The sequence below is a fragment of the Eurytemora carolleeae genome, unplaced genomic scaffold, assembly GCF_000591075.1.
Source record: "Eurytemora carolleeae unplaced genomic scaffold, Eaff_2.0 scaffold205, whole genome shotgun sequence".
Taxonomy (NCBI): Eukaryota; Metazoa; Arthropoda; class Copepoda; order Calanoida; family Temoridae; genus Eurytemora; species Eurytemora carolleeae.
In genome coordinates this window covers 193,508-210,845 of record NW_019396096.1, presented here as the reverse complement: position 1 = coordinate 210,845, position 17,338 = coordinate 193,508, and the positions used below count along the sequence as shown (strand labels likewise).

The 17,338-nt window shown below is 32.5% G+C and overlaps 1 protein-coding gene across 1 annotated transcript; it reads right to left on the bottom strand.

The window, feature by feature from the left end:
• Positions 1-4,321: 4,321 nt before the first annotated feature.
• LOC111694810 (maleylacetoacetate isomerase) lies at positions 4,322-9,149 on the bottom strand. Its single transcript, XM_023463837.1, has 9 exons — positions 9,025-9,149; positions 8,912-8,951; positions 8,073-8,109; positions 7,538-7,587; positions 6,185-6,263; positions 5,865-5,902; positions 5,647-5,741; positions 5,433-5,516; positions 4,322-4,592 (listed from the first exon to the last, which is right to left on the bottom strand). The coding sequence occupies exons 1-9, from the start codon at positions 9,115-9,117 to the stop codon at positions 4,512-4,514; spliced, it is 597 nt and encodes a 198-aa protein (XP_023319605.1). The 5' UTR covers positions 9,118-9,149; the 3' UTR covers positions 4,322-4,511.
• Positions 9,150-17,338: the final 8,189 nt, after the last annotated feature.

Here is a 17,338-nt window from a genome sequence, read left to right as displayed (position 1 = left end):
TGTACCGGCCTGCCAGATAACAGCGTGAACTGACCCGATCCTATGGTACAGTACGTCGCCCTAACCAGACTAACATTTGACAGGGGTCAATTTTCTTGGCATAGTCCCGTGCGAGGGCTAACTATGACAACTCCCATGGCGCGTTCAGACTTTTTACAGTACCCGGCCTAATCCTAGGCCTATTTGACCGACCCCACTGGCTTAGTCCACCGTGTCTCATAATGTAATTATTTATCAAAATCTTGTTTTTGACGAGTTAAAGTTTATTTAATTCTTATTTAAAGGGGTTGCATGCGTAATTTCAAGTGACGGAGATGTACAACGGTACCCTTAATTGTAAACTAGAAATCAACATGTATAATCCTGAAAACTGAAATTTTTCAATTGTGGTTTATTTACAAAAGTGAACAAGATTGATCTGACTTAACAACTTTGAAACCAAGTAACATGACAAGATCTTCCACATTATTGATTAGATGAAGGTTTCAAGGGTACCATTGTGAATCAGGAACTGACGTTTTTGCAAAAAGGGTCACTTAAAATTATGCATACAGTCCCTTTAATGTATGATACTATTAATATGTAAAATGTATGTTAATATAGATATAAAAGATGTTAATAATGAGTGCTATGTACTTACAATTATATCTTTTTTATTCTTTTGGCATAATGTCACTCAGTATATACTTTCTCCCAAATATAATTTAAATAAAATGTTGTTTCGTTCTTTTTCTTCATTTAAAAAGTTATGAAGATGAAACATGGATAACAAAAAATAACATTAACTATCCGACTGCGCGTAAAAACTTTGGGCCTCAGAGTTATTGTGAACGAAAAACCCCAAAATTTTGAAAAGACGACATCTAGCGTCCTATTTGCTATTTGAATTAATCTATGGTCTCCACAATGCTGGAAATTCAGTGTTTTGTTTAAACAAAGCTTACAAAAATTATAAATCACAGACTACACAGACTGCTCATACACTCTACCTAAATAGGCTGAGCAGACCTATTGTGTCCCGGCACGCCATGCTTTGGTTCCATGTAATGTTTTCTGACTGAAATCTCTCGACCACTTGTTGCATTCAGGGGTTAAGTTTTATAACTTTTAAAGAAATACTCTAATTTTAAACATAAACATAACGTTTATGAATATTGTGTATTTTTAAAGATTTTGCATGTCCTATTCAAAGGATCCATGAATATCCCTGAATACAGATGTCTCCTGATTGGTCGTGTACAGTCCTTGTACACAATAGAACATGCTGTGGAAAATATCGCATATTTTAGGTGTTAATCGATCTCTGTAACTCTCTTATCTCTGTTATCAACTCAAATTGAGCTCATACAAAGTTTGTGATCTTGTAAACTCAGTTTTTGGGAACTAGAGTTTCCAATGCGCGATAATAGCGCAAAACTTTATCTGTAGTTGGCTAACTTATCTTAACAAATTTAAAATTTATCTTGACAAAAAACAAAATTTTTCTAAAAATTTCAAATTTACAGAAAAAAATGCGAAATTCCTAAAATTTCAAAATCATCTGTATTTTTCTTACCCTTTTAAACATTAAATATTCATGTAGACAGATTTATATTGTTTTTTTTCAACTATTATTTATCATAAAAAGGCTAAATAAAAGACAGACCATAAATAAACAGAATAAATTATATAATAGTTCGTCTATCAAGTCTGTCAAATCTGAAGATTATATTTATAAATCTATATCTTTGACGAATACAAAATTAGTTAGTTGTTTCGGATCCAACTTCGAATAAAAGTTTCATTTTTTATTTAAGTAAAAAATCAGTCATTTTTACTTTGTCAATTTATCATGCATAGGTTTGTATTTAGATTTGTTTATTATTGCACAGTTATTAAGCTTATTATTGTATGTTTTTAAAATACTTTGGTTTAATTTTGTATATTTGTATTACATACTTTTATCCATTTACTGTAAATAAATAAATAAATTCAGATAACGAAAAAAACCTTTTCTAATAATGCTTGATATTTAGATAAATATAATTTATTTTCAACCACAGGGTGTCCCACGAAACATGACAATAGCAAGACGACTTGAAAGTCGTCTTTGATATTTGAATTTATTTGTGACATTTAGTCTTCTATCTACTTTAACAAGTATGATTCTTGAAACAATTATCACATAATTCTCCTAGCCCTGGCCTTTACAAAATGTGGTCTGCGTTTTTTGTGGTTTCAATATTACCGGAGATATAATTCAGATTTCAATTTTGTTAAATAAAAGCAAAATTGTCGAAATCTGAACGAAATTGTTCATATCTTGGGTAATATTGAAAGCACAAAAAATGCAGACCACATTTTGGAAATGGCAGGACTAGGGGAATTTTGTGATTATTATCTCTAGAAACTTACTTCTAAAATTAGGTTGACAAATAAATGCAGCAAATTATATCAAAAATCAAGACGATATTCAAGTCGTCTTGCATACTGTCATGTTTCGTGGGACACCCTGTATGTATCTCAAAGTTGAAAATAAATTATATTGATCTAAATATCAAGCATTATTAGAAAAGGTTTTTGCATGGTTAAATTTTACAGTGTTACAACTATGGAGCGAACCTAAATTTTCTTGGTACCTCAGGGACATCAGATAGAAATGTTATTGGTCGCGATCATCTCTTAACATTTTATAGCTTTAGCCTATACCCCTATCATTTTACCTTAACAGTCCCTTTAATCATAGTTAATTAATTTGATAATAACTACTTTTTTAAATAATTCGAACGAACAAATTTTCAAAAAAAATATTATTTATTGGTTCAAAATCTTACCTTACAAAATCAGCATTGTTCAAGATGTTGTTTATAGACTGAGAAAAATAATAAACAATCCGCCAATAATTCTTTGCGACCAATTTGCTATTAAATATTTATAAAATTTGTTTATTATAAAAAACGTCACGGGTAGTGTTAAAAAGATATAAGAAAGGTATTTCAAAATTCATTATATTTATTAAAATTGAAATTGATCACATGTGCCAATTCTAAAAGTTGCACAATTTAGAATAACCAAATAGGTTGTCAAGTCTATGACAATCTATTTGAGAATAACTATATAAATCGAGTTTAGCATTCATAGAGTCACATGGCCATTTAAATTGATTAAAAGACTTTGATTTAAAGTTACAAAAAAGCAATCACACATCCATATTCAAAAATAGAGCGTAAAATAACTCAAACAAATATCAAAAAATTCTCCATAGCGTGTGAAATAAATGTATAGGCTTGTATTTGTTTATCGTAAATATGTATTGGAGACACCTAGCGTTAAAAATTTTAAGCTGAAAATACTCATGCGTTCTCTCTATGCAAGTCATGCTGCAGGTATAAATACACACTTGCACGCACGACAGATTGTTCTGAAACGTGAGTGTACTGTGTAGTGTATATACAAGGAGTATGTACTGTGTAGTGTATATACAAGGAGTATGTAATAGAAGGGAGATATAACTGACGCGGCCCACCCTACCATATGATTATACATGCTATGCAGACGGTACTCCATTTGAATAAGAAGCATTTGTCTGATGTACAATTACCGCGTATACAATAACCTATTCTGAATATTTTTATACAAATGGAGTACACTTCTGCAAAGCATGGAAATCATATGGTAGGGCGGGCCACGTACGTTGTATCTCCCTTCTATTTCATACTCATATATATATATATATATATATATATATATATATATATATATACCACAATGGATGTGTATGCCCTTGAAACCGGGATAGATAGATACATCAAGTAAAGCGTGTTCCAATAAACATAGTAATTAATAAAAACATAAAAAAAAACAATGTAATAAAATAAAGGTCGAACATTTTTATGAACTTTTCAAAATGTGGTCTACCTTCTTTATATTTTTTCAAACTGAAAAATATATAAACATTTTCACAATTTTGTTGTTATTTAATAAAATGAAATCTGGACAGATTTCTTGAAATATTGTATTTGTAAACCACATTTTGGAATTACCTATACTAGAAGTTTTAATTAGTAACTGTTTTAACTTGGATACTGCATAGGCATAGACACAGGAAGTACAAAATATTCGGTTTATATGTACGTCTAATGAATTATACTTTTTAGTCTTTGATCTTAAAATTTATTCATAAAACTCATCTAAACATTTATTTAAAAATTGTTCCTTAAAATAATTTAATAGAAGAAAAAAGAAGAAAAAGATGATATTTATTTTGACAAATTATAGTTTATTATTTTATGTTAGGTAGGTAGGTAGGTAGGTAGGTAGGTAGGTAGGTACGTAGGTAGGTAAGTATACAGGTAGGTAAGTATACAGGTAGGTAAGTAGACAGGTAGGTATGTAGGGTAGGCAGAAGGAATATAGATACAAGGAATGTAAAGGTAGAATTATATAAATAATGTGTACTGCAGTTTATGAGAGGAAAGTAAACAAACCTTAGTCTGGATATTGGACATAAATGGATAGAGATAGACAGATATTTAGATATGAAGATAAATAAATACCTCTAGTGCAATGAAACCCTTTTCTATCCAGTAATGAGCCCATTCTACTCGGCATTCCTATTTAAATATATAAAAATTTTACTAATTTGAGAAAAATTGAATTAAAATAAAAACACAGCCAAAAAATTTGCATTGATCAAGCTCTTTTTGTAAAAATGATGTTGTAAAACATAAATCCAATTTGAGACCTTTTCACTTTTTTTGATTTTTAAAAAAAATATTTTTCGCTGGCGCTGGATTTTCGAACATTCCTGGAAAATATAAAAATGTCGTCTTCATTATCAAAAATCCTCGAAACAGAAAAATATTTTCATAAGCAACTCTCAGATCATGAAAAATACAAAATATTATGAAATATCAATTATTTACGAATGCGTCGAAAAATAATCGATGACTATTGTTTGTAATATCTGAATGATTTGTTTGGAATTAAATTGATTTGTTTACGATCCGAGTTGAATGTTGCATCTTTCTGGATGTGTATGGACGTTACGTTCTTTGGTATTAGTCGTTTTTAATCATTTTCTCCTTATAGACACAACAAGTAAGATTAGTAGCGATCAAAAGCGCTTTTTTATCTCATTAAGCCTATACCCCCTTTCATTTTTCGCAAACACTCCCTTTAATTTTGATAATTTCAACCATGCTTCTTGTAAGCAATGGCAAGTCACTTTTACTGAGAATCCGCAAATGAAATTGAACAATGAAACATCAACAAGGTTAAACAAACAGACTAAGCTGTACTGTTGTAAATCGGGCATTGTCAGTTCTTTGCATGTAGGATCACTTGAAATTACACTTACAGTCCCTTTCATTGGTTAAATTTGGATCGAAAGTAATAGCTCCTGAGGTAAAGACAGAACGGATTAACTTGAGAGAGTCCATCCTGAAAACGACCTGGTCCTGGCTGTGTTTAACAAGCACGGAGAGGTTTTGTATTGGTTGAATCCCTGAGTTTATCATCTCACAAATCATCCGAACCTACCACACAAACACAATTGAAAATAGAATAAGATCAAACCTTTTGTTTTTTTAATCCAAAGGTCCGTCTTTCTCAGGATCCAAGGATCAATTTATTTTCTAGAAGAAGGAGAGAAAACTGTTCTTATACCTTAGCCCTGGATTCTGGATCTGCAGGAAGAAGATTTGCTTCAGGAGCAATCTCGTTTATGTATTCCATAATGAAACAGATATACTTTGGGTAATCTGGAAACAGATATACTTCTGATTAACCTGGAAACAGATATAATTTGGGTTAACCTGGAAACAGATATACTTTGGGTAATCTGGAAACAGATATACTTCTGATTAACCTGGACAGAGAAATACTTTGGGTTAACCTGGAAACAGATATACTTTGGCTTAACCTAGAAACAGATATTTGGGTTAACTTAGAAACAGATACTTTGGGTTAATCTAGAAACAGATACTTTGGGTCAACCTGGAAACAGATACGTTAGGTTAACATGGGAAAAGATACTTTTCGGTTAATCTGGAATCAGATAAGCTTTGGGTTAACCTGGAAACAGATATACTTTGGGTTAATCTGGAAACAGATAAGCTTTGGGTTAACCTGGAAACAGATATACTTTGGGTTAATCTGGAGTCAGATACTTTGGGTTAACTGGAAACAGATACTTTGGGTTAACCTTGATATAGATATGCTTTTTGGTAACCTTGAAACAGTATACTTTGGATTAACCGGGAAGAAGATACTTTGGGTTAACTGAAAACAGCTACTTTGGGTGAACTTGGAAACAGATACAATTTAGGTTAAAGGGACAGTAAAGGAAAAATGAAAGGGGGTATAGGCTGAAAGCTAATCACTTTAGCTCTTGATCGCGACCCATGAAAGTCATATCTGATGTTCAGGTCTCGAGAAATTTATATAAAACTGTGTCAAATATATACGAAAATTAATATATATAAAATTTTGTGTAAAAGTAGTAGGTTTAAACAGATCATATTCAGCAAGTAAGCAACCAATCTGAAAACGATGATATCCCAGAGAAAGCTAATTGTAAATTAGGTTTACTTTTATATTTGTTATTTCTATTTTCAATAGATTTCATTCATAATTTTATTTTTACGTCCGTATTACTTGACCAGAAATTCCACCAATGGCAGTGCAGTAAAGTGGTCACGTGATACAGGCGGAGACACGTGACCAGTATACTTCTCTGCCATTGGTGATAGTTCTGGTCACGTGATTTAAGTTTCAGATTTTCAAAATTTTACTTATATGAATTTTCGTGTAATTTTAACACAGTTTTATATCAGTTTCTCGAGACAGAAACATCAGATATAACTTTCATTGGTCGCGATCAAGAGCTAAAGTGATTAGCTTTCAGCCTATACCCCTTTTCATTTTCCCTTTACTGTCCCTTTAACCAACAGATACTTTTGGTTAATCTGGAGATAGGTATACTCGAGGTCAACCTGGAAATAGATAATTTGGGTAATCTGTAAACAGATACTTTTGGTTTATCTGGAATTATCTTAATAGTTATTGGTAGGTAGTTGAACTACTGTGGGCCGGTATAAGAAAAAAAAAGTGGTTTATCTAGGAGTCTTGTCAGCAGGGAACTTTGGAGGAATCATGCTTCATTTTATTTTAGTTATTCCTTTTTCGGATCAAAGCTCCATTCATGATAACCATCTTATCCCATGCGATATCAAAGAAAGATTAAATTAATCCGCAGATTAACAAAAGATCGAAATCCTACACTGATCTCGATATCCGCAATTCAAGAGTTCCCAGCTCTGTGTAAGGAATTGAGTTTTAGCCACAAACACTGATTTTTAATTTCCATATCTTTTCCCCAATGTCGTAGACCATGGATATTTAAAATTAAGAATTATATATGATCAACTAATATAAGTTTGAAATATCATAGGTCAACACCATCAGGTTGCACAGATATAGAGATAAGAAAATTTGAGTTTGTGGGGAAGACCATAATTCTGTTTATTATGAAATATCTGCGGAGTGTAATCTTACTTCATTCCATTGATCTCAAGAGTAGGAAGCTGGCACAATGGATTCAGGGAACTAAAAAAACATTTTATTTTTACCCGAATAGGATGACAATTCAGAGACGATGTCACAGAATTTATAATTACTTTTTCCTTAGAATATTGATCCTGCAACTTTAATCTTGTTTTTTATATCCAAAGTCAAACCATTAAAAGAATTGTTAGAAAAAGGTATTTAATTGTGGATTCGTTATATTTTTATTGAGTTACATGTCGTCTTTGTAGTTTCATGCTCTATGGGTAGCCCTGTAGGTAAAGGGTGTTGATTAAAATACCACAGTACTGAAAGATAACTAACAAAATCAGAAAGAGGAGTGCCAAAAATCCAAAAAATGTTCCAAATAACGGACTGCGGCACTGCACTTGATCTGTTTTTAATGAATATGATAATTTTCAACAAAACCAATAATTTTACGAAAACATTCGATTTTGCCCAAGAAAACACTAAATAAGAAAGAGTAAAAAAGAAATGTATAATGATTATTTATTAAGATATCTTACCTATACTCAGTTTTCAAATGCTCTCCACCATCCTTCACTAAACATAAAGAAATTGACGATTATACATATACTGAGCGTCCAATATCATATTAGATTATCTCCAATCTTTAACGCCAAAATACGCACATAATACTCTAAAAATCTAGCATTATCAGCAAAATAAATTTTCTATTAACCTTATTAAATTTTTCAAAATGATTCATTCTTCTTAAATTTTCTGATTTTTCCCCCAAATCGTAATTTAGACCCATTGACGCGGTCTAATTTGATGTGGGACACCCTGTAGTTCCTCGAGAAGGAAGTCTTTCAAGCAGGGTTCAAATCATCAATTTAAAAATATGGCTTGCTCTCTTTTCTTTGTAAAATTTAAGGCGGACAAACCAACCCGGCCAAAAGTTGTAAGGCCGGTGTCGTGTGTGAGAGCCTACCTCGCCTGGAAAAATCTAAAAACCAATGTTTTGACAATTGCCTTTATTAAATAAAGTATTTTGACTGGGAAAACACTTGTTTATTATTTTTTTTGCGTTTTCCCTTCAATAATACTTTTTAGAGCTAAATAGGCATTTATTTGTGTAAAATAGTAAATTTCAATGTTTTAAAATTGGTTTTAATTTATAAACTTGTATTGAAATGATAAAACACAGAGAGGGATAGGTTCCCCATTCAGCGTAGGCACTCATTGAAGTTGCAGGGTAGGCTTTCCAATGCACGACATAGAGGTCAAAATTCGAAAGTTTTGCATACAGCAAATTTCGAAATTTAAAAATTATTAATATCCATGCCAAAAAAAACAGAAAAATCTCAGAAACTTTCATCTTTATGAAATATGATAAACTTACCCAGATTTACGATTTTATACTCCACATCTATTCCAGCAATCTATAATAAAACTTTTAAAACTTGTGATATCAAAATAAATAAAAATTAAGAAATTTTTAGAAAAAAATCTGACCTCTAGAGCAATCCTGACCCTCCAAGAACATGATGACCTCCAGTAAGAATAAAGCACCGGTTTTGCCCCTGTGTTTGTATCGGTAGACCTCATCTTCTGAAATCTGATTCAGGAAACTCTCATTTATTAATAAAATAAGATTTTTATTAAATCTAGACAAAGTGTTGTTAACCATTAATTATAAGAACTCTGTAAAATGTCGTCTTCAACTCGAATCTCCTGTCGGAGACAGCCAAACCAAATTTTCAGCCTGCAATTCCCTTTGTACTTCTCCCACGGAGCTTAAAATATTTTCGTTGTTGTGAAATCATTAAAGTTAAGCAAAATATTTTCATAAGAAGCATTAGTGAATTTCGTTAAATATTCAACTGTAATTTTTCAGAAGTTAAAAAAATTCTATGCCTGCCCCTCCCCCAATCTCACTTTACTGCCATCGGCTATGGAGTGTATACCGGTTAAACAACTTCTAGGAAAGGGTGCCCTCAAAACAAATACTAAAATATTTGAAATCTAAAAAAAGAAATTGAAGGTTTATAGATAAAAAAAATTATAGTGACGTCTTAATTAAAATATTTTTAATTATAATCAATATAAATACCTTTTAAAGTTGAAGAATTTTATTTTAATGCATTATGCAATCCATTTCATGATTTCGCTATTGATACAAAATATCAGAAATTCACGCTTGCACAATTAAAAATAATGAATTACTAAAATTTTATAATTCAACTCTCGAATTTATTACCAAACATTAAGGTTTATGATAACTTTATTTGAAAGAATTGAAGAATACTACGACGACATTTAGCCACTTTGTCACAACTGCGGAAGAAACAGGGTTATCCACAAAGGATGAGACTGTAGAGACGACTGTACAGAATTTATACTATCTGTTTCCTGATATTACTGATTGCCTGCAACTTTAAACGTGCGTCTTTATTTTCTTTATTTATCATTTAATATAGACAAATTTGATAAGAAAACTTAACTAAACCTTAAAATCATCAGATTTACCCTAAACAGGCTGTGGGGGGGGGGGGCAAAACTTAATATTTGTCAAAAACAGAAAAATTATTCGTTATTCCGACCCTTTAGGCATTTTTTCAACCCTTCCTAGCACCCCCACTATTAAAGTTAGCGATCTAATTTTTTTCAATGAGCTGGCCTTGAAAAGTTGGGTTTTGAACATGAATTTCAACCCTATCCTACATTTTTCTTAAAGGCCAAAAGAAAATATTGTCTTATGATAATAAAAGCGTAAAATAAGGCTCAAAAATGTTGGTAACCCTGTATAGAAAGAGTTTCGGCATTAAAGTCTCTTTCTTTGTGGGTAACCCTGTATGTAATATGTATACGCAAATTAAATTCCTTCTTTCCCTTATATTTCTAACAGTTGGATAATATGTTGTGTTAATTCATGTATTCAGACTTCAGAGTTTTGTAACCATGGAACATAAAGTTTAGGAAGGTTCCATCAAAGTCGTGTAACCATGGAAAATAAAGTTTAGGAAGGTTCCATCAGAGTCGTGTAACCATGGAAAATAAAGTTTAGGACGGCTCCATCAGGAGTCGTGTAACCATCGAAAATAAAGTTTAGGAAGGTTCAATCAGAGTAGTATAACCATGGAAAATAAAGTTTGGGAAGGTTCTTTCAGAGTCGTGTAACCATGGAAAATAAAGTTTAGGAACGTTCCATCAGAGTCGTGTAACCATGGAAAATAAAGTTTAAGAAGGTTCCTCCAGAGTCGTGTAAGTTAAGGAAGGTTCCTTCAGAGTCGTGTAACCATGGAAAATAAAGTTTAGGAAGGTTCTTTCAGAGTTGTGTAACCATGGAATATAAAGTTTAGGAAGGTTCCATCAGAGTTGTGTAACCATGGAAAATAAAATTTAGGAAGGTTTAACGTAGTTTAACATATCAAATCAACCAGAAGACAATTTCATCATTTTAATTTCACAGTTTAATGGGTCTTTCTGTAATTCCTGAATTTTAATTTTCTTGGTTCCGTCCTTTGAAATCTCGAAGTGGAGATATGTGAGAGATTCATAGATATGAATAACAATAGTCAGACGGTCAAACAGAGATTACAATTTTATATATATATATATATATATAGATAAGATGTATGAGAAATGTTTCGAATATCTAGCAAATTGGTTTTCTAATTTTACTATGCTTGTTTAAGCTTATCTAAAATATATCTTGTATTACACACTACATACACTACACGACTAGAATACAGATGTATATAAATACTAACTTATTATGTATTCTTATTTTAAACCCATTCAATGAAGTACGGGATGAGAGGGGGGGTAAAAAACATGTTTTACTGTTTTGACAAAATCTTATTTATTCATCTATTGAATAATTATTAACCCTATTCCGACTGATGTTTAGTTTACCCAAAATAGTCTTGTTGACCTTTAAAAAGGTCAGAAAATATACAAATAAAGAAATCAGGAAAAACACAAATATTCTATAACATTTATTTAAGAAAAATAAAATTGTTTTGAAATATTTGCACATGGCGAAGGTTAAAATTGGTTGATTTAGAAATTAACAAAAAGGAATTAATGATGGATATTAGATGGTGCTTCAAGGGAGTGTTGTAGAGCTTCATGTTGGTGGAGCAGATCCGGGAACTGGGACAACAGGGTTTATCAATGTATCAGAGGCAAGGCAACTCGAGATAGCGGAAACTTCGGACAAAGCTCGACAAGTTTCCTAAGTAAGCTTCTCAAGAAGTTAATAGGGAGATCAGAAGTATAAGCATGCCTGCTGTTAGTTCAGTATCTGCATCATCAGCACGAAGGAGTCAGGGGGGTGATGTAGAGCTTCATGTTGGTGGGGCAGATCTACAGGTGCGTTGCGCTGAGTATCTGCATCATCATCATGGAGGAGCCAGGGTAGAGATGGAGTTGTGAATATGAGTGTTCGTAACTGACTGCCGGTTGAAGCGGGGATCTAAGGTGAGCGGGGATTTGACACATGTGGTGTGCTTGCTTCCTGTGTACACAAACATTGAGAATTAACGTCGGCATTTGAGTCGGAAAAATCGTCTTCCTTATATTTCGAATTTATTTTAACAAGTCTGGGGGGGGGGGTCCATGGGATCCTCCCTCCTCTATTTCCATATTGTGATACAAATCAATAACATTTGATACACTTTTGCAAAGCCTTGGGCTCTACTTTGTTAATCTGCAAAAAATTAGCAAATTTGCAAAATTTCAAATATTTATTGTAGTTTCAAGTTACTAAGCAAAAAATGTGCAAAAACAAAAAAGTGCGCGAAATATGATAAATTATACTTATTTAAAAAGCCCTTACCACGGCAAATTCAAATATGCAAAAATATTTGCAAAGTTATGAAAAAAACTAAATTTTATTCAAGGAAACCTGAAAATGTGCTAATTCTCTTTTAAAAAAAGTATGCCAAATTTCTTCGCAAAAATTGTGCAATCTGCTCCTTTTGTTCCAGGCTTTCCAAAGAGCTATAAAAAGTTAAAAGCTAAAAAGGTGCGGCATTTAGAGCGGGTCGTCCCAATCATTTGGGATCGATATATAGCTTGTTGGAAAGCTAGGCTTTGTGTCCTTGTGTGGCATTTAGAGCACTAGATTAATAGCTTGTTGGATAGCTACGCTTGTGTCCATGTTTGGCATTTAGAGCCAGGTGGGTTGTGTGAGTCTTGGTTGATAATAGCATGTTGGATAACTACGCTTGTGTCCCTGTGTGGCATTTAGAGCCAGGTGGGTTGTGTGAGTCTTGGTTGATAATAGCATGTTGGATAACTACGCTTGTGTCCCTGTGTGGCATTTAGAGCCAGGTGGGTTGTGTGAGTTTTGGTTGATAATAGCTTGTTGGATTCCAACGCTTGTGTCCATGTTTGGCATTTAGAGCCAGGTGGGTTGTGTCCTGGTTGACTTTGATAGCGGACGGGTTGGACCTGCATAGATACGTTCCGAGAACTTGTTATGGAGTAGGTGTTTACTTTATGCCTGAGGATAAAGGGTGTATGTACATATAAGAGTTCCATTTTGTGCCTGAAGTGAGAGGCATTAGTTAGAAAGGTCAAAAAATTTGAATAGCCTGAGACCAATACTTTTGAGTTATCTCAAAAAAATGTCATGGGGGAGGGAGTCCAGGGACCCCAGACCCCCCACCCCCAGCCAGAATAAATAAGTTAAGTTAATATTTCAGCAAGTTTTATATTAAGCTAATTGTCTATTTCGCCATTTGAGCTAGTAGGCTAATGTTCTACACAAGCTCTAGTTAGCTCAGTCAGCTAGTGTAAACTAGTGTGAGCTTCTGCATCTTAACATTCTAATCAGATAATGATTTAATGACCTAGTTGAGCTAGTAGATGTAGTAAACTGATATAATTAAAACTAATGAGTTAAAATTATTTTTTTAAATTAGTGAGTGAGCTAATGCTCTCATAATCATGCTAAGCTTCTTCGTTAATAATCTGGTAGACTATTCAGCTAATACTCTAATGAACTATCAAGCTAATAATCCTCTACACTAGTGAGCTCATAATCCACAAAACTAGTAAGCTAATACTCTAATAAGCTAGTGAGCTCATACTCCACAAAATTAGTGAGCTAATACTCTAATAAGCTAGTGAGCTCATAATCCACAAAACTAGTGAGCTAATGTTCTAATCAGCTAGAGAGTTCATAATCCTCTAAACTAGTGAGCTAATGCTCTGATAAGCTAGTTAGTTAATAATCCTCTAAACTAGTGAGCTAATACTCAAATAAGCTAGTGAGCTCATAATCCTCTAAACTAGTGAGCTAATGCTCTAATAAGCTAGTGAGCTCATAATCCTGTAAACTGGTGAGCTAATACTCTAATACGCTAGTGAGCTCATAATCCTCTAAACAAGTGAGCTAATGCTCTAATAAGCTAGTGATATCATAATCCTCTAAACTAGTGAGCTAATGCTCTAATAAGCTAGTGAGCTAATAATCCTCTAAACTACTGAGCTAATGCTCTAATAAGCTAGTGAGTTCATAATCGTCTAAACTAGTGAGCTAATGCTCTAATAAGCTAGTGAGTTAATAATCCTCTAAACTACTGAGCTAATGCTCTAATAAGCTAGTGAGTTCATAATCGTCTAAACTAGTGAGCTAATGCTCTAATAAGCTAGTGAGTTAATAATCCTCTAAACTAGTGAGCTAATACTCTAATAAGCTAGTGAGCTCATAATCCACTGAACTAGTGAGCTAATGCTATAATAAGCTAGTGAGATCATAATCCTCTAAACTAGTGAGCTAATGCTCTAATTAGCTAGTGTGCTCATAATCCTCTAAACTAGTGAGCTAATGCTCTAATAAGCTAGTGAGCTCATAATCCACTAAACTAGTGAGCTAATGCTCTAATAAGCTAGTGAGCTCATAATCCACTAAGCTAGTGAGCTAATGCTCTAATAAGCTAGTAAACTAGATAAGATAAGATAAGATAAAGTTTATTGCTAAAATAAATGTATCTTAAAAAAATTTATTTAAACAAATTTTAACTACACCATTTATATATGTATTTATATCTTTGTGTGTGAATAAATCTTTATAATAATAATAATAATTAATCGTATTGCTCGTTTCTGTAAAATGTGAATTTGTTTCATTTCTGAACATTTGTTACATTTATCTAATGCTTAATAAGCCAGTAAACTATTAATCTTGTAAACTAGTGAGCTAATGCTCTAATAAGCTAGTGAGCTCATAATCCTGTAAACTGGTGAGCTAATGCTCTAATAAGCTTGTAAACTATTAATCTTGTAAACTAGTGAGCTAATGCTCTAATAAGCTAGTGAGCTCATAATCCTCTGAACTAGTGAGCTAATACTCTAATAAGCTAGTGAGCTCATAATCCTGTAAACTATAGAGCTAATGCTCTAATAAGCTAGTGAGATCATAATCCTCTAAACTAGTGGCTAATGCTTTGATAAGCTAGTAAGCTCATAATCCTCTAAACTAGTGAGCTAATGCTCTAATAAGCTAGTGAGATCATAACTCTCCAAAACTAGTGGCTAATGCTTTGATAAGCTAGTAAGCTCATCATCCTCTAAACTAGTGAGCTAATGCTCTAATAAGCTAGTAAGCTCATCATCCTCTAGACTAGTGAGCTCATAATCATCTAAACTGGTGAGCTAATACTCTAATCAGCTAGTGAGCTCATAATCCTCTAAACCGACGAGCTAATGCTCTAATAAGCTAGTGAGCTCATAATCCTCTAAAACTAGTGGCTAATGCTCTAATCAGCTAGTGAGCTCATAATCTTGTAAACTAGTGAGCTAATGATCTAATAAGCTAGTGAGTTAATAATCCTCTAAACTAGTAAGCTAATGCTATAATAAGCTAGTTAGCTCATAATCCACTAAACTAGTGAGCTACTGCTCTAATAAGCTAGTGAACTCATAATCCTCTAAACTAGTGAGCTAATGCTCTAATAAGCTAGTGAGCTCATAATCCTCTAAACTATTGAGCTAATGCTCTAATAAGCTAGTGAGCTCATCATCCTCTAAACAAACGAGCTAATGCTCTAATAAGCTAGTGAGCTCATCATCCTCTAAACAAACGAGCTAATGCTCTAATAAGCAAATGAGCTCATAATCCTTTAAACTAGTGAACTTATGCTCTAAAAAGCTAAGTGAGCTCATCATCCTCTAAACAAACGAGCTAATGCTCTAATAAGCTAGTGAGCTCATCATCCTCTAAACAAACGAGCTAATGCTCTAATAAGCAAATGAGCTCATAATCCTTTAAACTAGTGAACTTATGCTCTAAAAAGCTAATGTTCTGATAATCCTCTAAACTAGTGAGCTATAATGCTCTAATGCGATAGTGAGCTAATAATCTTGTAAACTAGTTAGCTAATGCTTTAATTAGCTTGTGAGCTAATAATTTGTAAACTAGTTGTCTGATACACTATTTAGCTAGTAAGCTAATAATATTATAGACTAGTGAGCTTATGCTTTTATAAGCTAGTAAGTTATTAATCTTGCTAACTTGTAAGCTAATGATTGAGCTAGTGAGCTAGTGAGCTATTAAGCCTCTAAACTAATGAGACAATGCTTAAAAGCTAGTGAACTATTAATCTTGTAAACTAGTTAGCTGATGCTCTAATAAGATAATTAAATAATAATCTTGTAAACTAGTTAGCTAATGTTTTAATAAGATAATTAAATAATAATCTTGTAAACTAGTTAGCTAATGCTCTAATAAGCTAATTACATTATAGTCTTGTAAACTAGTTAGCTAATGCTTAATAAGATAATTAAATAATAATCTTGTAAACTAGTTAGCTAATGTTTTAATAAGATAATTAAATAATAATCTTGTAAACTAGTTAGCTAATGCTCTAATAAGATAATTAAATAATAATCTTGTAAACTAGTTAGCTAATGCTCTAATAAGCTAATTACATTATAGTCTTGTAAACTAGTTAGCTAATGCTCTAATAAGATAATTAAATAATAATCTTGTAAACTAGTTAGCTAATGCTCTAATAAGCTTCTTGTAAACTAGTTAGCTAATGCTCTAATAAGCTAATTACATTATAGTCTTGTAAACTAGTTAGCTAATGCTCTAATAAGATAATAAAATAATAATCTTGTAAACTAGTTAGCTAATGTTTTAATAAGATAATTAAATAATAGTCTTGTATACTAGTTAGCTAATGCTCTAATAAGCTAATTACATTATAGTCTTGTAAACTAGTTAGCTAATGCTTTAATAAGCTAATTACATAATAATCCTGTAAACTAGTTAGCTAATGCTCTTATAAGCTAATTACATTATAATCTTGTAAACTAGTTAGCTAATGCTCTAATAAAATAATTACATTATAATCTTGTAAACTAGTGAGCTAATGCTCTAATAAGCTAGTAAACTATTAATCTTGTAAACTATTTAGCTAATGCTCTAATATGCCAGTAAACTATAATTAATCTTGTAAACTAGTGAACTAATGCTCCTGTAAGTAAGAAGCTAGTTATTTAGTGAGCAGAAGATTTGAAGAATGTGGCTAAAGTTTACACAAGTCGAATAAATATTAACATCTCAATGTTTAAAGATGAATTCCCACATCAGCCTTTAATCAACAGTCCTGACTCCTGGAATATACGTAATAGTTAGCGTCTGTTTTCAAAGTTTCCAGTGGAAAATTCGTTGAGCAAATTCTGGAAAAAAAAGTTTGCGGATTACGTAGGCAAATTTGCGCGTTTTTTTCTAATTTTGGTACAAAAATTTGCTTCAGCTGGAAACCCTATATCTTTTACAGTTTTTTTTAACATAGAGTCCCAACAAAAA